General features: G+C 34.0%; 1 protein-coding gene across 3 annotated transcripts; it reads left to right on the forward strand.

Moving 5' to 3' along the window:
- On the forward strand, window positions 1–23632 carry LOC127717906 (peroxisomal acyl-coenzyme A oxidase 1-like). 3 transcript variants are annotated; one of them, XM_052223767.1, is made up of 14 exons: window positions 1–219; window positions 1968–2130; window positions 3109–3269; window positions 4290–4397; window positions 4868–4987; window positions 5498–5613; window positions 13124–13293; window positions 13694–13856; window positions 14406–14596; window positions 15824–15976; window positions 16829–16934; window positions 18814–18960; window positions 22777–22983; window positions 23370–23632. In XM_052223767.1, the coding sequence occupies exons 1-14, from the start codon at window positions 96–98 to the stop codon at window positions 23439–23441; spliced, it is 2001 nt and encodes a 666-aa protein (XP_052079727.1). In that variant the 5' UTR covers window positions 1–95; the 3' UTR covers window positions 23442–23632. The 3 variants fall into 3 exon arrangements, with proteins under 3 accessions (XP_052079727.1, XP_052079728.1, XP_052079729.1); XM_052223768.1 differs by lacking the exon at window positions 15824–15976; XM_052223769.1 differs by lacking the exons at window positions 1–219; window positions 1968–2130 and adding an exon at window positions 2158–2221.
- The last annotated feature ends 3897 nt before the right edge of the window (window positions 23633–27529 follow it).

Here is a 27529-nt window from a genome sequence, read left to right on the forward strand (position 1 = left end):
TACACTTGTTACTAATTTTATCATTTGGCAGTAGTATAAACATATGATAAATACACATATAAATAATCGATAAAACATAATACGGTTAGTTTGATATGTCGGAACAAAGTGTAAATGTCGATTTAGCGAAAGAAAGATTGAATGCAACGTTTGATGTGGAAAACTTAACAAATTTGATCTATGGTGGACCTGAAAAGGTCGAACGCAGAAGACAAATACGTAAGTATCAACACGAAGCTTGAAGTGAAGTTTTTAATAAGTTCAAAATGTAGGACGAACTCAGATATTATGTATACAAGTAAATAACTAATGGCAATACCATGAATACGTTAAACAGCCGTATCAACAAAAATTCATGCGTCTTTTATCATAACGAACAGTATCAATTGTATTGTTTACTTTATGAGTAACATCAGACTGAGCAAGATTAGACCCTCCCCTTTTTCTTCGATATTTGAAAAATCACGTAATTCTACGAATAAAATAGACTGAAAGTTCAAACCACCTCATTTCAGATATCCATACTCGTCCTTTAAACAAATCACGAATGTATATCGATCGATCAAGGATTGTGAATCGTTTACTAATTGTTTATATAATATATTGTTTACAACCAACGGGGGGGGGGGGGGGGGGGGGGGGGGGGGGGGGGGTCTCTTCCTATATGAAGGTATATACATATGTGCCGCTGGAATGGGTCCCTTTTTTGATACGTCAAATATATCAATGGGTGCAATTTTACCGAGGAAATATATCAATAGGTAGTAATTGACCAATTGTGATATATCAATGACATCAATGGGTCATAATTTTTCAGTTTGTTGTGCAACGATCTTCACTGAATTTCCAGAACTCTTTGTCATTAAAATTTCCACATCTGCTGAAACTTATTGACACAAGTTTTGTTATTGATCAAATTTTATTACACTGTCACAATCAATACTCTTTACCCACTAGAGTGTAGTAAAAAAAGGTCACATATCGAACCTTTTACACTTATTGAGTTACACATAGATCTATTTGCACTAATTTTGTTGTTGAATATATGAATGGGTTATGATTTCGCTGTGAATGAAATATATGTATAGGTTGGGATTTCACAATTATTCAATATATGAATGGGGGTGTTTTTTTTAAATCCCAGCTGCACAACTGTGTGTACCCAAAATCCCATGTTGAGACCCCCCCCCCCACCCCCCCCCCCCCACCCCCGTGTTTACAACATATTAGTACACCATGAACCAACGACAACCACTCAACTACAGGACAGGCACATACAGAATGTGGCAGGGTTAAACATGCTTGTGAGCGCTCAACCATCCCCTAAACCTGGTACAGTGATGTAAGAGCACAACGTAAGAACAAACTATAAAAAGGGCTTAATTCATCAAGAAATACATCTAACAAAACACAAACTGAAGTGGAAGTGGACGGGTGTTTGTACAGATATAAGAGTACTTGCAGTTACTGACAGCTAGTTCAAAGCCAATAACAATTAATACAAAAAGTAATTTATCTAAGGCTGGAGTATCAATCAATACACAACCAACATCCTATGGATTTAGTGTAAAGACGTTATTAACAGTAAAAAAAACTTGTGCAATGCCAAAAAATATAGGTATCGACAGATTGTAGTATCGTGAAAAGTACATATGCGTATAGCAATGATATTTAGTATAGTTTTAAAACTGCTGAAAACAACATCAATGCATTTACCAATAAAACAAAATTCAAAGATTTAATTACAGTGTTGAAATGGTAACCTTTAAGAATAAATTTATTCTAAGGATTGATAAGTTAAACAGGATCGTATTTAAATTCCTGGGCTTGGTTTAAGCCTTGTATCTATGATGAGTTTTTTTGGCATATGAAAATAACGAAGAAAACATATTTTGTATTTATATTTGGTATTTACATTATGAAAATAAAATAATATTGTACAATAGACTATTACTTTTTTTTTGCAGATAAAGTTGCAAGTGAAGATCCGTTTTACAAGAAACTGAAGCCATGGTCTTACTGTAGCGTTGAAGAACAATATGAAAACGGTTTAGCCAAACATAACCACATAAAAGAGAGTATAGACAAGTTAGAACTCAATGGCTTTGACGATCTGTATTATTATAAATCGTAAGTTTGTACTAATTCGTTATAACCATATAAAGGAGAGTATAGACAAGTTAGAACTCAATGGCTTTGACGATCTGTATTATTATAAATCGTAAGTTTGAACTAATTATATCCCAAACTTTCTATGATCTACGATTCCGGATGTACATGTATTAGGCTTTGAACCAGTAACTGCAAATTATATATCTTCATACACTAAGTTCAGTGCTGTGTCCTATTTGGGTGAGATGAGTCAAGCAATTTGTTCGTATGTTGTTTCTTTACACAATTGTCGGAGTTTAGAAGAAGTGTTTGACGAATGCTCACACACATATTTAACCCTGCCATATTATTGTTTGTCTATCTCTATAGTATCCAGGAGCCTGTTATACAGTGATAGTCGTTGATTGCTGTCTGTCTATCTCTATAGTATCCAGGAGCCTGTTATACAGTGATAGTCGTTGATTGCTGTCTGTCGTAATACTGGTTTTGTGTGTGTGTGTGCAGTTTTGTAGTTAAAATTGTGTCATTGTGTCTTAGCCTGTCCTAATTCAGGAGCCTGAAATACAGTGATTTTCGTTGATTGCTGTTTGCTTGATTTTGTTTTTGTTTTTCTTAAGTACAAATCAGGCCTTTGCATTTCTCCGTTTTATGTAACCGAAGCGTGTGGTGTACTAGATTGACGACTGTTTAAATTATTCATTTTGATATGATAGGTGCATGACACCACATGAACTCGGTCCACTAGACGTACATAATGAATGTTTATTTATTTTGATATGACTGGTGCGTGACACCACACGAACCCGGTCCACTAGACGTACATTATGGAATGTTTATTTATTTTGATATGACAGGTGCGTGACACCACACGAACCCGGGCCACTAGACGTACATTATGGAATGTTTATTTATTTTGATATGACAGGTGCGTGACACCACACGAACCCGGGCCACTAGACGTACATTATGGAATGTTTATTTATTTTGATATGACAGGTGCGTGACACCACACGAACCCGGGCCACTAGACGTACATTATGGAATGTTTATTCCAACCATAGAACAACAAGGCACGGCGGAACAAAAGGAAAAATGGCTAGCACCAGCATACGAAGAAGAAATCAAAGGGACATATGCTCAAACAGAAATGGGGCATGGTGGGTAATTTTATGATTAATTTATTAAAAAAACCCGTGTCAACACAAAAGCAGGGGCTGCTCTGTATAAGGATACCATGATAGAAAAGAATGCTCGCGTATACTTTTTGATAGGCAAAACACATAAAAGAGTAAAAGGTTCAATACTAGTATATAGATATCGCCACATCATCTTGAAACTTGGTACCCATGTTCATTAGTTCATTATGATGTGCAATTCTAAAATTGTATGCCAAATTATGGTTTTGACCCCGATTTCACCCGGGGAAAAGATAGTGCAATCGGGGCATGGTGTCATAGTAAAACATATTCTTGATTTCCTTTTGTGTGGATTGGAGGGGGAAAGGAGTGCAACTCTACAAATCATTTGACCTCCGACTTTGTTTTAACCCTTATTTGTAAAGGATACAAAAAGCTAGGTTCACAATTTGTTTTCATTAAACATTTCGTTTAATTGAATAACCTTTATTCACAAGAAACGCCGAAGACTTAGAAAAAAAATAAACAAGCCATAAATGTCAAATGTTTTTCACAGCCCATGTGGTATCTAGTTAAGGTAACTGGTGCTCTCATGATTAATCTGTGAAAGGACATCATTATATATCGTTCAGTGAAATCAAATTTCGTGGGTGAACAGTTCGTATCCATACCACGACAAGATGAGGAAAGAGTACGAGAAAACGATTTATATAATAAACATAAAGCTCCCAAGTATTTATAAATCCTTGACTTTCAAATTTCGGGGTTGAGATTATAAGATAAAGGTATTTATCCAGAAAAAGTGCTTCGGACACACCTATTTATACAGTTATTTTCATTTACGAAAATTGTGGTTGATTTTCTTTTTTCAATTGTTTTACATTGTGTTATCCAGTGACCTATCATAGCTTACTATAAAGTATTGATTTTGGTTATCTGTAGTTGTTTTCATCCTTGTCCTCTGGTCTGTTGTTGATAGTCTCATTGACCATCATAACACATCCCTGTATGTTTATAGTAGTAATAACTGTATATTCGCAGGTACATTTCTCCGGGGATTGGAAACAACAGCAACATATGACCCAAAGACAAAAGAGTTCATACTGAATAGTCCAACACTAACATCTATAAAATATTGGCCAGCGGCTTGTAAGTACAATGAATATGACCCAAAGACGAAAGAGTTCATACTAAATAGTCCAACACTAACATCTATAAAATATTGGCCAGCCGCTTGTAAGTACAATGAATATGACCCAAAGACAAAAGAGTTCATACTGAATAATCCAACACTAACATCTATAAAATATTGGCCAGCGGCTTGTAAGCACAATGAATAAAAATCGTACTGTAAAGGTATACAAACTTATTACAGAAGCAAGGCTTATAGTTTGGTACGCCAGACCCGCGTTTTGTGTACATAAGACTCATAGTAGAATTTAAATGAAACCCGTTGGAAAGAGCATTAAAAACCGCAAATCCCGAATAGGTGTGACAAATACGACTAAGGATACCAGATTGTTGTATGCTGCTTTGAAACAAACGCAATGTTCAATATTTTATTCTAAATTGCTAACATTTTCTCAATATAATAAAGCAAATTAAATCTTTTATTTTAGTAGGAAAAACTACCAACCATTGTGTCGTAGTTGCTCAGTTGTTTACTCAAGGAACATGTCATGGTATTCATACTTTTATGCTGCAAACAAGGAGTTTAGAAGACCATTCTGTTCTACCAGGTAAGTTCTGGAACTGTCCTCACAGTGCAAATCCATCGCCTATGATTGTAGTTGCTCAGTTGTTTACCCAATGAACGTGTCATGGTATTCATACTTTTATGCTGCAAACAAGGAGTTAAGACGACCATTCTGTACTACCAGGTAGGTTCTTGAACTGTATTTAAATCCTCACAGTATAAATCCATCGCTTACAAGTTCTGGATTTGTTTTGCATTGAAAATTATTTTTAAGAACAGCCTATCCTCCAGGAATGCGTTTTCAAATTGCTTCCTGATGCAGCAATAATCGTTAAATGAACTCGCCACATTTTAAATTGATATTAAATAATGAGAGTTAGAATGATTTTCAATTAGCATATTTTGACTGAGTATAAATATATATATATATAAATTAAATGATGCTTCAAACATGAATATATATAAATTTATATATATATTTTAATTTAGATAATTACACATTGTCAAATGATATATTCAACACTGATTACATAAATTTCATATTTTTTCTCAGGAATAGAAGTTGGTGTCATCGGTAACAAATTTGGATTCGGAACAAATGACAACGGATATCTTAAACTAACAAACGTCAGGATCCCAAAAGATAACATGCTAATGAGATATTCAAAGGTACATGTATTGGCAGCGATTAACTATAAAAGTTAAATCCAGGCTCTATTTAGGAGGGTCTGGATGGGGAACCCTCATTTCTTTATTCTTTGATTTTTCAGACCATTTTACTCTATTCTTTATTATTTTGGTAGTTTTTTCTATTCTTTATATTGTAACGTGCAACAAGTGAGGTGTTTATATCTAAAATGACTAGTTCCTGTAAATACTTGGATCCAAGCTGTCCATGATAAAGCATTACGGCAATACTAATAATCTGTGCAATTAAATATTTATTATATGTACAACGAACTAACATATATATACATATATTTGGTCCTTGCAGATATAAAGCAACAACGAACAATTATATATAATGAATAAGTCTAATTTGAAAACAACGTTCAAACCTATGATTGCGTTGGTGAAAATCGCAATTTTTATACGCGTGCATGCAAAACAAATTTCTTGGTATCTCTACATTGTTAAATACAGCACAAACAACACTTTCCAAAAGACCAAAAAAGTGAAAAATAAAAATAAAATTGAGAATGGAAATGGGGAATGTGTCAAAGAGACAACAACCCGAACATAGAGCAGACAACAGCCGAAGGCCACCAATGGGTCTTCAATGCAGCGAGAAACTCCCGCACCCGGAGGCGTCCTTCAGCTGGCCCCTAAACAAATATGTATACTAGTTCAGTGATAATGGACGCCATACTAAACTCCAAATTATACACAAGAAACTAAAATTAAAAATGATACAAGACTAACAAAGGCTAGAGGCTCCTGACTTGGGACAGGCGCAAAATGCGGCGGGGTTAAACATGTTTTTTGAGATCTCAACCCTCCCCCTATACCTCTAGCCAATGTAGAAAAAACAAACGTACAACAGTACGCACAGTAAAACTCAGTTTAAGAGAAGTCCGAGTCCGATGTCAGAATAGGAAACAAAAGAAAATAAACAAAATGACAATAATACATAAATAACAACAGACTACTAGCAGTTACTGACATGCCAGCTCCAGACCTCAATTAAACTGATTGAAAGATTATGTCTTCATCATATGAATATCAGGCACCATCCCTCCTGTCAGGGGTTTAGTATTATTCCATCATAAAATATATGAGAAGAACATAACCCGTGTCATGCCAACAACTGATAACCAATAAATATGTTTAATTCCGATGCAAAGACTATATAAGTGAATCAATATTAAAGCCAAAATAAGCAATCTTTAATGACCTGACAACAGTATCGTAACTATATCCCTTCTTAATAAGTCTGTTTAAAGGTTTTGTATATTTAAAGAAAAACGCATTTGACTAACAGGTCGAACAACGGATGTTCTTAAACCCTGCTGACTGCCATTGGCGTTGCCAGATAAACGGATCACAAGATGTAACAAAATGGATCTTTATTTAATTTATTAATTTAATACCAAACAGAAAACAATAAACTTACGGAAAAGATGGTATACCGCAAACATGAGGTGCAAAAATTTGTACACCATATCCGGATTTCGACAATTAATGTCTCTTCAGTGATGTTAGGAATCGAAGCGGTATTTGGAAGGTCATATAATTTACCTCAATTTAGGATATACTCTTGAATTTTAAAGAGTCGAAATAGGATGAACGGATCATATAAACCCGAAGGCAAATATAATACAAGCCCAAACGAAAAAATATAAATAAGTCTAAATTGAAAACAACGTTCAAACCTATATGAATATATATATACATGAATATTTATCCTCCTGTACCATCCGAGGACAAGAGGAAACGAGTATGACGCTTTAAACGTAGGCCACAAGAGACTGATTCACCCTTCCAACATTGTGGTCAATCTTTCCAAATACCAGTTAACGGAAGCTGAAACATCTCTTCTCTCGAGAGGCTTAACTTTCTGTTCTCTACCTGCCCCAGTCAATGAAACCAAATTGTCGGAAGACCTTGACAATTTTGCAAGAAGTCTACGCATTAGGGAATATTTCGCGTCGAAGGAAAATAACAACAGGAGCTCGGATAGTGACTCAGAAATTTCAGAAGACGAGAACAACTACAAATTTATAAAAAAAAGTACTTGAATCCCTTAACCGAGCAAAAATGCCAACTTGGAATCATTTATAGACAATTTTAAGTCGGACATTATCTGAAATACTAGAGAAAGCAGTAAACCTTTTGACAATCTTTATACCAATGAAGAACGAAGTGCACTGAAAAACTTACGATCTAACAACAATATCGTCATTAAACCTGCAGACAAAGGCAGTGCAGTAGTTGTCATGGATAAATCTGCCTATATTCAAGAGGATGAACGACAACTTGGCGATGCAAGGTTCTACCAAAAACTAGACTCTGATCCTACAACATCTTTTAGCAGAGAAATAACTGATAGTTTGGTAGAAATGCACGACGATGGTTTCATCGATGAAAAAACTCTTGAATATTTGAAATCAGAAAATCCAAAACTGGGCAGATTTTATTCCTTTACTTAAAATTTATAAGGCCAATAACCCAGGAAGACCTATTGTATCAGCGAACGGTCATCCGACGGAAAAAATCTTGGAATTCGTTGACTTCCATCTTCGTCAACATGTTGAAGACTTACCATCTCACATCAAAGACACAATCGATTATCTTAGAAGAATGCAGGCCTTAAATCCACTTCCCTCCGACACGACACTTGTCTCTATGGACGCCACCTCCCTCTACACGAATATTCCACATGCAGATGGCATTGAAGCATGTACAGAAGTTAGGAATTCCCGACCAGTAAAATATTCACCTACTGAATGCCTGGTCAAAATGCTCACGCTGGTACTAAAGAACAACAACTTCACCTTTAATGGAGATCATTATCTGCAAGTTAATGGAACTGCTATGGGTACTAAAATGACTCCATCATATGGCAACATATTTATATGGAAATTAGAAAAACAACTCCTTGAATCTTCAATCGAAAAACCGCTTTCCTGGTTTAGATTTATATATGATGTGGATATGAAATGGAATAAAAGTGACGAGGATTTAGATACATTCATCACTCATGCCAACAACATACATCAAAGTATCAAATTTACTCATGAGAAATCTAAATCCAAAATTACATTCCTCGATACTTCCAGCTCCCTCAGAGATGGCATTATATCCACATACCTATATTCGAAGCCTACTGATACTCACCAATGCCTGTCCCCTAAGAGTTGCCATCCTGCTCATTGTACTAAAAGCATCAGTACAGTCAGGCACTCAGAGTCAAGCAAATATGTTCCAACACAGAAACAACCAAATAACAACTACGTCAACTCGAAACCCGCTTGAAGAGAAGGGGCTACAAACACAGAACGATTCAAAAAAGTTTTCAGAAAGTGGAAACTATCCCAAGGAGTAAACTGTTAGAATACAAAGATAAAAAGAAAACAAAAGGACTCCATGTGTTCTTACCTACCACCCATCTCTCAAACACAGCTTCGGTGTCATTCGTGAGCATTGGAAAACAGTTGAAAAGAATTCAAAACTATCTAAGATTTTTCCCGAACCTCCCATGATAGCTTTTAGGCAACCCAATAGTCTGCGGAACCTTTTGGTGCGGGCTGAGGTGTCTGATCATAGAAGTACTTCTGGAGAATGTCGTTCGTATGATGAAAAACGCTGCAAATGCTGCCAACAGATGCATCACTCATCAACTTTTCACAGTAAGGCAACCGAAAATAATTATAAGATGTTTTGCAATGTTACCTGCAAAAGTATGAATGTTATCTACATTCTAGAATGTTCGGTTTGTGGCCTCCAATATGTTGGTGAGTCAAAGCAGCCTTTCCACAAACGCCTGAATGGCCATAGAAGTAATATCTCTAAGAAGCTATTTCTCCCAGTTTCTCAGCATTTCAGACAGTCGGGTCATAAACTTGATGACTTTAACCGCATGAAAATCCTAGTGATTGAACAGAACATTCACTGGACTGATGCCCAATAACAGGTTCGGGAGAGCTTTTGGATAAAGGAACTAAATGTACATCATCCAAACGACATCAATAAGAAATACCAACAGTTTTATTTTACACTCATTTTGGGGTATACATATAGACTGTAACGTATATTTGAGTATCGAGTTTTGTTGTAAATTATGAAGTTCAAGATTTGGGATTAAATTAATAGACCAAAACTTACCTGTATTACTGAGCTATTTTTACACATACAATTAGTATTGTAAAAAAACTATTGACACTGACGAAGGCTATTTGTTAAGCCGAAATATTTGTCAACACGATTTTATAACATCATCTTCGTATATTACCATCTTATATATAAGTACCGTTGTGCAAATCTTTAGATTTATATAATGTTTTCCTTATCTGCGCAGTATCGTCTATTCTAGACGATCCGGTACATATTAAATTTGCTGGTTGGTCCTTTTTATAGACTTCTATATATATATAAACAAGTCTAAATTGAAAACAACGTTCAAACCTATGATTGCGTTGGATAAAAACAGCAATTTTTATACGTGTGCATGCAAAACAAATTTCTTGGTAGAGGGGTCTAAATACAGCATAAACAACATTTTCCAAAAGACCAAAAAAGTGAAAAAGTATATTTTAACAAAACGCATTTGACTAGCATTTCGAACAACGGATGTTCTTAAACCCTGCTGACAGCAATTGGCGATTGCCAAAAAAAAAAGGATCACCAGATGTAACAAAATTGATCTTAACTATTAATTTAATACCAAACAGAAAACAATAAACTTGCGGAAAAGATGGAATACCGCAAACAAAAGGTTCAAAAATTAGTACACCATATCCGGATTTCGACAATTAATGTCTCTTCAGTGATGTTAGGAATCGAAACGGTATTTGGAAGGCCATATAGTTTACCTCAATTTAGAATAGACTCTTGAATTTTGAAGAGTCGAAATAGGATGAACGGATCATATAAACCCGAAGGCAAATATAATACAAGCACAACAAAAAAATATAAATAAGTCTAAATTGAAAACAACGTTCAAACCTATGATTGCGTTGGATAAAAACCGCAATTTTTATACGTCTGCATGCAAAACAAATTTCTTGGTAGAGGGGTCTAACTACAGCACGAACAACATTTTCCAATAGAACAAAAAAGTGAAAAAGTATATTTTAACAAAACGCATTTGACTAGCATTTCGAACAACGGATGTTCTTAAACCCTGCTGACTGCCATTGGCGATTGCCAAATAAACGGATCACCAGATGTAACAAAATTGATCTTAACTAATAATTTAATACCAAACAGATAATAATAAACTTGCGGAAAAGATGGTATACCGCAAACAAAAGGTTCAAAAATTAGTACACAATATCCGGATTTTGACAATTAATGTCTCTTCAGTGATGTTAGGAATCCAAACGGTATTTGGAAAGCCATTTAATTTATCTCAATTTAGGATAGACTCTTGAATATATATATACAAATAAAATGCAACCTTACTTAAAACGTTTAAACCCGCTGCATTTTTATGCGCTATGTCAGGAGCCTGTTGTTCAGTGGTTGTCGTTTGTTGATGTGGTTCATAGGTGTTTCTCGTTTCTCGTTTTTTTTTTATAGATTAGACCGTAGGTTTTCCTATTTGAATTGTTTTACACTAGTCATTTTTGGGCCCTTCATAGCTTTCTGTTCGGTGTAAGTCAAGGCTCCGTGTTGAAGGCCGTATTTTGACCTATAGTTGTTAACTTTTTATACATTGTGACTTGGATGGAGAGTTGTCTCGTAGGCATTCATACCATATCTTCTTATTTATATTTACTGTCTGTTCCCCGAGTTGAACACCATACCATATAGTGGGGGCTGTTGTAGTTTGTCCGTCTAGTGGGACAGTCTATCAATATAAAGTCTGCTTATACCAATCCAACCTGTACGTTTACTGTGTACCCGGTACAAAGTGGCCTTTCAATATTATTCCTCTTACGCAACTAATATCTGATGATAACATAACTCTGTTGATTTACTTGTCTTCTTCCTTAATAGAACATTTACTGCACATTGACAGCTCCGGTTGGTATTTCTCATACGCTTAAATACCTCTGGTCCAATACATTTTTTCCTTGATAGAGGTGTTCCCAAAATGTTTTCCATACTAAACATAGAGAATCCCGTGAGAACACCCCTATAACCTTTGACGCGATCACTTACTTTTCCACCAAATGTCTGACTCAACACGACACGTTCTCAAGCGTGAAACATTTATCGTTATCAGGAGATTCTTCTGTGATATAACGATCAATTAAGTTTACAATATATATTAGCATAAATTTATTCTCTATTTGTGGCTTTTTTTTCTCTTTTTTTTCGTCCTTAATGCTGCACTTTTGCCCATAATTATCTATTCTGTAGAGCTCGTCTAGAAACCCATATAGGACAGCTAATACCACCGTAAGGTCATGAGGGATTGGTAACCGTAAACTTAATTTTATTGGTCGTTCAACTGTCTGTATCACTCTGCTCAGCTCTAAATAAAATGGCATATCATGGCTTTGTGACGTCAAATACGTTGACTCGGCATTAATAACTTTGAACCTGGACATATCACCGACGTCATAATGAATGAACCGCCGTTGATAAGTTGACCAGAACTTATCAGGTTATTCTCCGGTTTGCTGATGAAACAAAGAAAACACTTGTTTTAATCGTGCAAATTACGCAAATACAATCCGATAAATCGATTATCTGGTTGATTGCATATTGACATCGTAAAATATCAGCTGCTCGACACAATATGAAGCATTTGTGAACTCGTGCGCTGCGCTCATTCGACAAAAGGCTTTATATTATGACCCGCAGCTAATATTTTACAATATCAATATGCAGACAACCTGATCATCGGTACTTATTGACTTAGCAACAGTGGTATAGCATCCAATGAAACCAATGCGATGTTCGATATCAAACGATATAGACGAGTAGAATGGTGGTTGATAAGAGTGGATGCGTCACACAGCCAATGTTTAAGTATATACTTACTAGGATGTAACTTTGATGCTGTCAAATCTTGCACAATGTTCTTAAATTTTATGCAAGATATGTGGGAAGTTATGCCATTCAAAAAATCATATAGGCACTTGCATAATCAAAAGGCTAATGCCATTAAAATTAAGTTATAACTCAATAATATGAGTATAGCAATGTTTAAATATCCCAGCAATAGGTACTCAATACATCAACTGGAAAGTAACAAGAAAGGACCATTGTTATCACTGATATATGTTGCCAGAAAAGAGAAATTTATTGACACTAGTAATGTAAATGTGGTATGAGTGCCTATGAGACAATTATCCACCGTTAAAATCATACAGCCTTCGGCAGTGAGCACAACCCATTGAGATCCAGAGGTACGACAATGTGAAACCTGGGATAAGAAATTGTAAACAATAAAAAAAAGGAAAAAAAAACCTGCATGATTTATTCTAATAACACCAATTTGTTTTTTTTTTACTGAAATTAGATAATATTACAAAATTGATGAGGAAATTATTTTTGATATTGACAGGTTTTAGAAGATGGTACCTACATAAAACCCAAAAATAGTAAAGTATCATATGGTGTGATGGTATACGTCAGATCAATGATTGTCAAGCAGGCATTTAATGCTTTAGCAGAGGCATGCGTTATATCTATACGATATAGTGCCGTTCGTCGTCAGTCTGAAACAGTCCCAGGGTATGTAACTATCTGTTTTAAACGTTACCAGAATGGTGCTTAAACAATAGATGAAATCAGAAACGGTTTTGGCATTCTTGTTCAAACGTCAATGCAAAACACGTTTTCTGTGTAGGTTATTTATTATGCTGTGCTTAGGTAAACATCTTAATTGAGAAACAATGTTTATACTCTTAACATGTTAGAATACAAAATATTCTTTTTTAGTATTCAAATTTACTGGATGTGACTTTTGTATATAGAAATAGGAATATATGTCGTAGAGTATGAAGCACTTCACCACCTCAACTTAAAGAATATATATATAAAAACCAACCAATTAGCAAATGTGTGCATTGTTGGATTAAACAAGAATCAACTACAACGACATATAATGTAAACATTTTGTTTTTGTTTTCAGTGGTATTGAACCTCAGATATTAGACTACCAGACACAACAGTATCGGTTATTCCCTTTATTAGCCACAGCTTACGCTTTGTACTTTGCTGGAAATTACATGTCTACTGCATACTCAGAAGGTAGTCAGAAAATAGAAAAAGGACAACTGGAGGAATTGCCACAAGTAAACAAATTATATAGTGTCTGGATAATACTGAGGGGGAAGGTGGAGGGGGCAAAAGAAATATTGGGTAATAGATTTGTGTAATAATGACAGATAAGAAACTGAATACTTAACAACTAACATGAACAACTAGTTCAAACATTGCTGATTTGTAAGACAAAAAATGGAAAGACGATACAAAAGGGACAATCAAAAGTATTAAATCAATGAAAAGAGACAAAACAGTGACAGAAAGAAAGAAAAAAAACAAACAAACAAGAAACAATTGGAAAAAAAACCACAATTAAACAGCTAACTGAAGATTGAGCTACACCATGAAAACTGATGGTGAACCAAGGTGCTTTAGAAGGGAAACCGCTCCACTAGTTGTACCAGTATCATTACAGATGCTGATTTTTTTGCCCGCCGGCATTATGAAGCTACATATATGGTTAATGCATTTACTTTTACAAAACCCACTCCTGATGTTGTCTCACCAGACCACCCTACCTTTTTCAAAATCCTGGATTAAGACATGCATTATTATTATCATTACACTTTATATTTTAGCTTCATGCATTGTCAGCAGGATTAAAAGCATTCACTTCCTATGCTGCATCTTCTGGTGTAGAGGTGTGCCGAATATGTTGTGGTGGCCATGGATACTCGCATGCAAGTGGACTTCCAAAAATATATGTTAGTGTAGTACCAGCATGTACATATGAAGGTGAAAACACAGTTATGATGTTGCAAGTTGCAAGGTAAGTCTGTAAAATGTGTTATATACAAGATTTGGTGATTAATTCAGTACACAGGACACATGCCTAATCAATTTAATTCCTGTTTTGATTAGTAATGAAAAATTATGGTCATTTATATTTCATGGAACGATATAAAACATGTAAGTTGAGCTGTAAGATTCAACAAGTAATAAATTTTAAATCCTTTTGACATTGTCAAAACGAAAAAAATCAATGAAACAATACAGGGTCGAAATAAAAAGCAATTTAGATGTATTTGGAAACATTGCACAATGTGACCAAACATTAACTATCGTTGATTGACTGGGTCCACACTTCGGTTAGCACTTTTGACTATAATCAAAGCAACTGACTTTGACATTGAGATAAAAAAAATAATTCATGGTGTTATTTTAACAAATCTGATATCTAGACACAGAAAATATTTTAAACACTTCATTTGGTCATCTGACAGTATGTCTGTTAAAGCTAAAACATGTTCAAAATCGTTCAACAGAATAACCTGAATGATGTGAACCGTTAGTATAAGTTTAAGAAAAGGAGATAATTTTTAAAAGAAACAAAAACATTTCAGAATGACAACTCATCTTCTTATAAAGGATAGAAAAGTTCTAGAATGACAACTCATCTTCTTATAAAGGATAGAAGAGTTCTAGAATGACAACTTATCTTCTTATAAAGGATAGAAAAATTCTAGAATGACAACTTATCTTCTTATAAAGGATAGAAGAGTTCTAGAATGACAACTTATCTTCTTATAAAGGATAGAAGAATTCTAGAATGACAACTTATCTTCTTATAAAGGATAGAAGAATTCTAGAATGACAACTTATCTTCTTATCAAGGATAGAAGAATTCTAGAATGACAACTCATCTTCTTATAAAGGATAGAAGAATTCTAGAATGACAACTTATCTTCTTATAAAGGATAGAAGAGTTCTAGAATGACAACTTATCTTCTTATAAAGGATAGAAGAATTCTAGAATGACAACTTATCTTCTTATAAAGGATGGAAGAATTCTAGAATGACAACTTATCTTCTTATAAAGGATAGAAGAATTCTAGAATGACAACTTATCTTCTTATAAAGGATAGAAGAATTCTAGAATGACAACTTATCTTCTTTATAGCAGATAAAAGCATAGCATAAAAATTGAAGATTGTCAAAATGTCTTCTTTAAATTGTTGCTCTTGATGCTCTGATAGTAAACATTGATATACTACAGGTATTTAATGAAGTGTTACAAAGATAAACAGCAGGGGTCACAACTTCCAGGATTTGTCAGTTACATTGCAGAGCTACTAGAGAAGAGATCCTGCATGGATAAAAATTTATCATTCAACTGTTTGGTCAAAGCTTATAAACATAGAGCTGCAAGGTAATGTTGCACATACACTACGAAAAGACGCGTAACAGCTCTACCACTTTTGCCACTTCTACCCTTCCGTGGGTGATGCCTTGAAAAATTATTAAGATGTTCCACTTTACATTTCATATTATAATCTTTGATACAGTACTTTGTTTTATCTAACCTGGAAATAAACTCATTATAGATACCAGGATTGAAATTTTGTATTTGCGCCAGACGCGAGTTTTGTTTACAAAAGACTCATCAGTCACGCTCGAATAAAAAAAAGTTAAAAAAGCCAAATAAAGTACGAAGTTAAAGAGCACTGAGGACCAAAAATTCCTAAAGGTTTTGCCAAATACAGCTAAGGTAATCTACTCCTGGGGTAGAAAAACCTTAGTATTTCAAAAATGTAAAGTTTTGTAAACAGTTAACCATATCATATGATAATTCATGTCAACACAGAAGTGCTGACTACTGGGCTGGTGATAGGATTTTAATTAATAGATTGATGATATTATTTGTTTTCAATGGCCATATCAGAACTGCTCCTTTATTGTGCACTCCAAAAAAAATGAAAGAAAGACACCTTATTAAAAATGAAAACAACACGCGTCCAAAGCATTTTTCTGTATTTACCTTCATTAGGAACCCTTAAAGCCGAATATTTGAAAGTCAAGGATGTACAAGTACCGAAACAGTTGAAGAGTTGTATTATCAAAAACTGCTTATGAAAATTTCTTTTTCATTAAAAGAATTAAGACTTAATTTGGAGGCTATGCATAATTCTGCAATAGATGTTGTTTAATAGTAGTGTAATCTTAGAAATTCAGTGGACTTGAATTACTTGGTATTATATCAAAATTCACTTATGTTTTTCAGGTTAATAGAAGCAGCAGCCAAACAGATGCAATCATTGATACAGTCTGGTAGCCCTGCACATGAAGCATGGAATAAGAGTTCCGTTCAGCTGTTATGGGCAGCTAATGTAAGTTTCCATTTCGTCAACAAAAAGGGTAAAAAGATATCAAGGGGGAATCCAAAACCCCACATCAAAAGAAGACCGGCATCACGTACTGCCAAATGAAAACAGGCAAACAACAGCTCATAAAATATCACACAGGAAACTAAACAGCACAATTGAGCAACACTTACCCACTAGAAATGGTGAATGAACTGGGGTAACCGGAAAGGTTATCTTTTGTCAAGGAGCAAAATTGACAACAGTTACAGTTAAGTCTGCCTCATATCTTGCGTTACATCTAGAAATTGACATTGAAATTCGATTGATATCAATCTTTACGACAACAGAGATGATTTCAGCATCCCAATTGTGAACTTTTCCTTTCCATGTAATAACATTCCAGCAGCACCTGCATACGGAGTATATATCTCCCAGTTTATACGATTTCCAGGGCTTGTATTTCCTATCATGATTTCCTTGATAGAGGGTTGCTGCTCACAAGGAAGCTATTAAACCAAGAGTTCCAAGTGGTGAAGTTGAAATCATCCCTTCATAAATTTTATGGACGCCATCACGCACTTGTTGACCGTTATGGAATATCTGTTTCACAGATGACGACGTATATGTTCCAACTGTCGTTACCACAATCCCGTCCTTTTCTCCCAGAATGTAATCAACCGAACTAGACTAATCACGGGGTTTATACTAACATGAGCAACACGACGGGTGCCACATGTGGAGCAGGATCTACTTGCCCTTACGGAGCACCTGAGATCACCCCCGGTTTTTTGGTTGGGATCGTATTGCTCAGTCGTTTTGTTTCTATGTTGTGTTTTGTGTACTATTGTTTGTCTTCTGGTTTTTTGGGTTTTTTTTGTCATGGTGTTGTCAGTTTATTTTCGACTTATATGAGTTTGAATGTCCCTTTGATATCATTCGCTCTTTCGCTTCTCTTTTTGAAACATTATCAATTGCAATTAATGTGTTAAAACGGTTATCAGAAATCTGATGAAAATATTAGACGGACATAAGTAAATTGAAAACAGAGTTGCCTTAAATCAGAGACATGTTAAATTTTCATGATCAGATGTACTAAATATTTACCTTTGGACTATCAGAAACCCATCAAAAACTGTTGGTTTCTTTTTGCACCTTTTGCCAAAGTAGATATGAAAATAAGTCATAGTTTGTGGAGAAGTTCGTGTTGCTCAGTCTTTAAACAAGTTTGCTATATTGTGTTTTGTAAACTTGTTTGTCCTTTTGTCATTTTTGTTTTTTTGTCGTGACATTGTCAGTTTTCATGACTATTGAGTTTTGAATATACCCTTGGCATTTTCCGCCTCTTTTTCATAAAGACCAAGAAACAGAATGGATAAAGCTAGCAATGAACAAATTAACTTGGCAACAAATTTTTGTTTTTTTGTTGTGACATTGTCAGTTTTCTTGACTATTGAGTTTTGAATATACCCTTGGCATTTTCCGCCTCTTTTTCATAAAGACCAAGAAACAGAATGGATAAAGCTAGCAATGAACAAATTAACTTGGCAAAAAATAAGAGGATATCAAGGAAATGCCCATATCATTTTGTAAAATAACTCACCAGGTTCAAAAGGAAAATGGCGAACAGACAAATAATAACCAATAAAGGACCAACTATATAAACTAAGGATTAAGCATGACCTGGCCCATTAAAACATGGGGTTAACTTTGGTACTCCAGGTGGAAAGATTACAGGAAACAGCAGCTTATTGATGTTCAAATCACGTAGATACAATTTGATGAAAATTACATAACTTATGTTAAAAACAAAAAGTAAGGAAATATCATGATCTCCATAACAGCGTAAGACCAGGTGTGTTGATGTGGTAAGTATCCTGCTCTTACTATGTGATTATTATTTCAGGCTCATTGTCATTTGTTTTGCGTTAAGAATTTTGTGGAAAATATTGAAAGCAGTAGTGGCGATAGCAGAACAAATGAGGTTTTGAAAGCAGTTTGTCAGTTATATAGCATTCATGGAATTTTAGAGAATTTGGGAGAATTTATACATGTAAGTTATTATTGGCACCTTTAATTAGTAATTACAAAAATTTCCAACTACGCTGAAGGACATTTTTGATTGATTTTAACTGATACACATGTAAGTCATTAAATTTCAATGTTTAGAATGAGTAAGATAAATGATAATGTTAACTTAAATATATAAAAAAATTTAAACCAAAAAAAAAAAAAAATTAAAAACCAATTGTTCAGAGAACAATTGAAGGTCTTTCCACCCATAAAGATCAATTTTGATATAGAACTAATAAAATTCAGTTTGATATATCATATCCAGCGTCAAATGATAGCTTATTGTACACTGATTCCAAAAATATATGGTTTCTAAACATTTTTTTCTAAATAAGGGAGATAAATTGTTACTTCCGGTTTGAAATATGTCACTTCTTCTTTTATTTGATAGTTTACTTGATACTGATTCCAAAAATATATTGTTCAATACACTTTACATCAAATAAGTACAAAACAAAGCTATTTCCGGTTTACACAAGGTGACTTCCGGTTGGCTTTTCAAGGTCATGTAAATTGCAACCTAATAAAAAAAGTCCCATGGTTTTATCGTGTTTAAATATGAAGTTAAAGCAAAGGTCAAAATCTAGAACATCAAATTTAACCTTGAGCTCAATTTCAAGGTCATACACCAAGGACCTTTAATCATATTACCCTAGGTCTTTATTATACTTGGTAAATGAGTTATACCACCATACATGTAATTTTAAATATAAAAAGGGAGAAAACTCTCTTTTACGGTCAACGTACCCTTTCAAACAAAATTCATGTGTTACGACATGTCGCAACTTACAATTTAGTAAAAATGTTTTGTCGATATCTTGTACGTTTTTTGGAAATAAGTGAAAATAAGCCAAAATCAAAATTTAGAACGTGACCTTGACCTTTGACCTTGAACTAATTTTCATTTTTTTGGACCAAGGACCTCAAATCAAAAGACCCTAGGTCTCTACCACTTATGGTTTACCAGTTAGAAATGCATATTACTTATATCACATGCATAAGGGGAAATAACTCTCATATGGAGTGTTCATATCGCTTCGGTCAAAATAGGACAAATCATGCAAAGGATATAACGAGCAATTTTATAAAAAAAAAATAATTCGCTTTCTTTTACACTTACGGAGGAGATGCAGTCACAAGAAACAGTGTTCAGGGAGATAACTCCTACAAAGAAAATTGTTCGGCTTAGAATTGGTAATAATAAAAAGCGCATAAATTGCTAACAGTACAAAACAAAGAAAATATGTAAGCTCCGCTGTTAAATCCTGTGTGACCTTCAACTTTGTATTAGGATTTGGGCTTTCAAATATTTTGACTTCGAGCATTACTGAAAAGACATAAATTGTAGCAATGCGCATCTGGTGCAATCGAATTGGTACAGTCAAATGTATTAAGTGCTGCTGCAAAAAAAAATAAATAAAATATTTCAATAGTTTAGTATGCAGAATCTCTAACTGTTCTATTGAAATTGTTAATCCAAATATATATGACATTGATTTACTGATTGATATGCGCCAAAAACAACCCACAAGAAACAAATGGCATTGACTAAAATTGACAAAAACTGGTGTCATTTGAATATCGCATATCGGCTGAATATTTCAAAAAAAGAGTTCATACAGAAATATTCAATTTGATTTAAATTTGCTCTGAAACCTTATTATTATTATTCATATTGCATTCTTGTTTACGGTTCTCAGATCAGTCAGTTTCTAACAGTCGTTTTATTGATAAAAATTCTTACTATTTAGATATAAGAAGATATGGTATGAGTGTCAATGAGACAACTCTCCATCCAAGCTACAATTTGTAAAAGTAAACCATTATAGGTAAAAGTATGGTCTTCAACACGGAGCCTTGGTTCACACCGAACAGCAAGCAGCTATAAAGGGCCCCAAAAATGACTAATGTAAAACCATTCAAACAGGAAAACCAACGGTCTAATCTATATAAAATAAACTGCTTCGCTAAGCGCAGCTGGATACGCCCGCAGAGGTCCAACCCGGAACAGTTGGGGCAAAAATGGACACAATATTCAAGCTTGATACAGGTCTGAATTTGGATTGTAATTAAATATTTGACATATTAAAGGTTTCTGAATAAATGTAGTCAAAGAACTTGAAATTGGTTCTATGAATTGAATTCATATTCAATTAAAGATTTCTTGCTGTTGTCCAATACACTGTGCTGTTGCACAATACTAAGTAAATCTGTTGTCAGACTATAAACAAATAAAGTTCTTCTCAATGTCATATTTGAAATTTATGAAAATCAATAGGGAGATTACATCAATAGCTATAAATAATTCACCAAAGTTTTATGAGAACTGATGAAAGCATTTTTTAGTTATTGTCAGAAAACTGGAAAATCCCCCTTTTTTTATGAATAAAACCCTGTAACTCGGAAACGTAAAATCTAAAATTCATAAAAATTGAAAGGGAGCTCATGTCAATAGATATAAACAATTCATCAAAATTTCTTGCAAGTTGGTGATAGCATTCTTGAGTTATTGTTGGAAAACTGGAAAATCCCCCCTTTTTTAATGAATAAAACCCCAAAACTCGGAAACGGTAAATCTGAAATTTATAAAAAACGAAAGGGAGCTCACGTCAATAAATATAAACAATTCAATAAAGTTTCATGCATATTGGTTAAAGCGTTTTTGAGTTAATGTCCGACATGTTGACGACGGACGGACGGACAGACGGACGGACAGACGGTCAACGGTATACCATAACACGACCCGTAAACGGGCGTATAAAAACGAGAAACACTTATAAACCAAACCAACAAACGACAACCACTGAACAGCAGGTTTCTGACTTAGGACAGGTGTAAACAAATGCAGCGGGTTTAAACGTTTTAATTGGTACACAAACCTTCACCCTTACCTGAAACAATAGTGTAACATCACAACATAGAAAGACACACTATAAAATATCAATTGAAATAGCTTAACGCAATCAAGAGACATAATAACACAAACAAGTGAACATACACTGAACGAATAAATTTGATCTATGACACAATATAAATACAAAATCAGTAAAATAAGGGGTGAGATGTTAAACTATATCAGAAAGACAACCATAACCTTGAACAACATGCCGCAAAATAAAAAAATGTACACAGGTAAATGAAAATAATTTTGTTGTAAGGTATACAGTAATGGAATACGGAAATATTTTTTACAATAAAATAATTTTATTGTTCATAGTACGAGAAGCTAAGAACAGAAGTGAAAATTTATAGTCGTACCAAACACTTATCAAAGCTGGTATATATCAAAAATAGAGAGAGACGAGAATTAAAGCTAAATAAGTAAATATTAAATAACAAAAAGCATTACAAATTGTATCAACAGCTCAAATTAATACAAAAGTACGATTTGAGAGTACTTGCAGTTACTGAAAGCTAGTTAAAATCCAAAAACAATTATTAATAAAAAATCATGCATCAGAGACTAAAATCAACTAACTATTGCCGTTTATAAAATGTGTAACTGCACTTAAACCTAACTACAAACTACTATTTGCAATACCGACCTTTGTTGTCTAAATCTTTGTTGTCGACAGTTACCATACCACATCTGCTTTTTTTATATACGCTCAATCTTAACAAGTTATGCCATCATATTTTGTTGGGAAATTAGGGAGAGAAAAGGGTGCATGTATGTGTAACTGCTTGTAGTATTTTGAGGTAAGATAAATAAGTATTCATGATTAACTGATGTGAGGTTCTTTACCTACCTCTTTGCTTTCATGAATTTTAACATATGATGTTACATTTTCAATAGGATGGATTTTTATCTGGACAGCAAGTAGATTATTTACAAAAGGCGATGTTCAAATTATTTGAAGTAATACGACCAAATGCAGTGGCACTTGTAGATGCCTTTGACATCCCAGACCAAGTACTTCAGAGTTGTTTAGGACGATATGATGGCCAAGTTTACCAAGCGTTATATGACTATGCAAGGATGGCTCCAATGAACCAAACAGAGGTAGGCCGAGTTCCGATGTTTAAATTGTATATGATAATGAAATACGTTAAAATAAAGTTTTAAATTTCAGAGAAATATATATACAAGATAGCATAACAGTACGAGTGTTTTGTGGTAACGAAACAAATCATCAAATATACAAAATGACACATAAATCTGTAAGTATGGATTTCTACATTAGAAAATGCCTGTACCAAGTCAGGAATATGACAGTTGTTATCCATTCGTTTGATGTGTTTGAGCTTTAGATTTTGCCATTTGATTAGAGACTTTCTGTTTTTAATTTTCCTCAGAGTCTCTTTTTTTGTTTTTTTCCTTTTTTTTAACAAGGCAGATTTGGAATGCCAATTTAAAAGAAAAATTTACGCTTTATTTTTTTATTTCAGATTCACAGTACTTATTATACACACCTTAGACCACTGATGAACCCGCAGGCATCAACTTATTCAAAACTATGATTATAACATTTGTTAAAGTGGATGCTAACAATTTTTGTTTTTTCTAGATTATTTGTTACTTGTATTCCATTACTTTATTAATCGTTTTGTTCCTACATGTAATCAATTAATCAATTCACGTAGTTCAAGAGATATTAAAAGAAATGATTTTATTGTTTGCATGATTTTTGATTAAAAAATCTGTGTTGAAATTTTCGTAATGTTCTTCTATTGATATTGTGTTTGATTTAAACGATTTTTTACAGTGAAAAGGCTCACATTGCAGAACGTTGATTTGTCTTTTCTACACCTGTATCTGTTACACATTTTACGCAACAGTAAGATAATTTTATTGAACAGTCACAAAATGCATCAGACGAAAAGTTTGCTATCATATTTGATTTGATTTAATTAATTGATCGTTCCAATAGCAACCACAATGACTATGCAATAAATGTTGGTATGGAAAACAAAGAAACAAAGCATCCAAAATTTAACAATAAAACAAAATGTACTTTCAGGGTATATGTATAGATGACGGATTAAGTATCTTTAGTAGAACAAAATTGAAAATCAAAGAATTGTTTAGAACATGTAATTGACAACACCCTTTACTTCGCATGAAGTGTCTAATATATATATAACATTTTTTACTCAATACACCACAAAAGGAGACATCCTTATGCTAACCGGCATTGAAAACATTGAAACTAATTTCAAAGTGACTATTTCATTTCTATATGTGAGTAGAAAAAGCTCGCACAGTCCTCCTGTTTTACAAAGGAGTGAATGTAAGCACAAGCAATACAAACTAACTTTATGCGATATGAGATATACTTAGAAACAAGTTTAAAGAAAGTGGTTACTAAAGAGCTTTAGTTTGGTCGGGTTGCTGTCTCATTTACATGTGTTAACTGACAATTTTGTGAAGGAAAATAGTCTGTGCTTCAAGACATCTATTTTGTGCATAAAGCTATAATCTTCAATATTTATTCTTACACCAAGTTATATATAGGTTACTTACTCTCTATAAATGAACTCAAATACATAGCAGTAAAAAAGACATATAATGTAATAACATTAACGGTATCAATTTTTCTACACAAAAAAATATAGAATGACACTCTTTAAGGCACATTTCAAAATCCCTATCATTAAACCCTTCATGAAGCTGTTCGAGAGTAGGTCAATTAGTATTTGAGACTATAAATCCAACGTTTAACTTGCATATCCAAAGGCTTTGTATAGCTTAGTATATAGTTTGGGTTTTGTGCATTGTTGAAGGCCCTACAGTGCTTTTTAATTGTTCAAATCTTTGTCCATTTGTTTTTGAGCGATAACTGCTACTCTGAAAACCATACCACGTCTCCTTATTTCATGTTAATATATAAATCAAAGAATGATAAAATATAGGTCAAAGTTACCTATTTTTGTGGGCTATACCTTTTCCCATGGATGCTTCCTTGCATTAAGTTATTTGTATATAATGGTATCTTAGAACTGAACATAAACTAAAAAGTCAATATAATTCAAAGAAACGTACTATGTAGGTTCAATTGACACAATTTTTGTTAAGGAAGCTCAATTTTTCTGGACAAAACCCTAATATTTTAAGTTCTGAACTCTTATTGAACAATACTTCAAGTTAATAAGGCATACAACTATAATCATACTGACCTGCGTTGTATGGGACACTGCTATACATACCAGAAGACGTATTTCTACACTAAGCTATATGATTTTCAGTCGCCTACTTGTTGAGATCTGAATTCGGACTTTCACCTTAATAATAATATACGTCAATCAAGTGTAAACTAGCTAAATGAGAGTCATCAGTAGTTTGCATATGTTCAAATCTCATGTATCCATCATAACATATTAATCAAGGTCAAAAAAGAATCTACGGTAATTCCAAACGGAGCGAGCCCGGGTAAGCGACTACTGCATTTGATGTATCTCCCGCCACGCATAACCACACTCAGTCAAAAAGTCATAATAGAAAATTGTTCACAATCGGTAAAAATGTAAGACTACGAAAACAGTAAGTTGAGACACAGTCACATTGTATCGGTCAACCAATTCGTGGTAGTGACCCTAAAACGCATGTAGTGTTTATTTCAGTTATTCTTCGCGGAGCAGTTTTTTTTTGTGCCATGAGCACGTCTCTGTAAATGAAGTCCGCATAGCGTAAACATGTACAAGCGTAACGCATCAATTGAGATATGTAAACGCCATTCGATTATGTAGAGGTTATGTTACTGGTGAAATGGGAAGTTGACAATGTGAAAGCTGAAATTCGTAAGAAGGATTTGTATGAATTAAGATAAGATAAGAGATAACACAATGTTTACTTTTTATAAGGTGCATAAGTCATGCAAAAGTCAACGGGCTGGCTAGGAAAATCACTGTTCAATTATGCATGTACATGACTAAATACTATTCAAGTGTATATGATCCATCTTAATTCCATCGAATTGATAAGTTTAACAAACCTTACCGTAACCTTTTTTTTGCTTTAAATATTCAAGCATTCTTTCATTATACTACGGACATTTGCCCAATGGAACTTGCTTTACATGAATTTAATATAAAGAGCAATAATTGTAATTTTCTAGATTTGGATATTTCAGTATCACACAAGAAAAATCATACCAAAATATACGACAAAAGAGACGATTTTTCGTTTGCATAATGTCGTGCTTTTCTCGGACTGTTGGATGTGTGATGGTTGATATTCTAATCTGTGAAAACATGATTTATTTCTTAGTTGTAATTGGCATTGACATGTAATCATATTTAGTGGCTCATGAAAAAAGTCTTGCAGATATAGTAAATATATATATATAAAGGCTGTGAGATACAGAGGAAGATGAATAAATCCTACAACGCTAGTTGGACGTCTTTAATGTTCAATTTTCGATATGGTCAAACAGAAATAGTAAACGCTAGTTGGGCGACTTAAATGTTCGATTTCGATATGGTCAAACAGAATAGTAAAAAATATTATATAAATGCGCACATAATAATAAACATGACTATAGTGGTCACTTGTAACGTGTAATAAACATATGCTATCATTACTATGCATTAATTTCAAGGATGTTATGAGACAGAGAGGCATAATCAAGTACAAAATGGAAAAGTTAGTAGAAGCAGGTCCACGTTAAAACATTCGGTGATGACTGAAAATAAAACGATTAAAAGCTACAAATAGCTTTGTCTAGTAAACTTCTCACCGACTACACGCATACCCGGATTATACGTGCAAACCGTGATGGTTGTCTCTAATGTGTAATAACTATAAACCCTTTCCAGAATAACTGAGTTCTCCTTTTTCTTTGGCGGAGCTAGCTTTGCACAATCTGCATTTTACTTTTTGCAATGGTGTTGTCAGCCTTTTTTTTCAGAGTTTAGAGGTCTCCTCTGTATTCTCACGCTTCTTTTCTGGTTCAGAACGATTTCAATGTAGAATTATTTGATTTGTGCTCTTCTTCACCAGTTCATTTGTTTTGGCATCGGCATTTGCTTTTAGTAGATACTATTTTTCTATATTGGTCTTATTAAAATGGTCATGAACCGGTCTTAATTTTCTAATCTGAAATTAAAAAAAGAAATAATAAGTATATTAGACAATTGTTGAGATCTGTAATAAATTTTATAGTCGTTTATTACATGACCGTTTGACCGATTGCATTCATAACAGCTAGTTAAAATGTCTGGATTTTTTATATTTTTTTTAACTATACAAACAATGTTCCTTCAGATGAGATTGCATTTTGATTCCAAGTAATCAATAACATAAAGGAAAATCAAGTTATCAATAATTGTGTTGAATCCTGTTCAAATAAAAATAAATATAAGGAGATAAAGTTTGATTGCTAAAGGGACAACTATTAACCAGAAAACAATAGACGTGGATGCAAGCAACAACCATAGGTCATCGTTTACGTACAACCTTCAACAATGAACAAAACCTATAACGTTCCACGGCATGACAAAATGTGAACGCGTTCAAACTGTTAGACCCTCAGGTGCTACTGAAGATTAAGCTATATCTGTTCCACAAGTGACAACCTCACTGGAACATGTCGAAATTGTTTATGTCGTTA

This window comes from Mytilus californianus, unplaced genomic scaffold, assembly GCF_021869535.1.
Source record: "Mytilus californianus isolate M0D057914Y unplaced genomic scaffold, xbMytCali1.0.p SCAF_10, whole genome shotgun sequence".
NCBI classification, from domain to species: domain Eukaryota; kingdom Metazoa; phylum Mollusca; class Bivalvia; order Mytilida; family Mytilidae; genus Mytilus; species Mytilus californianus.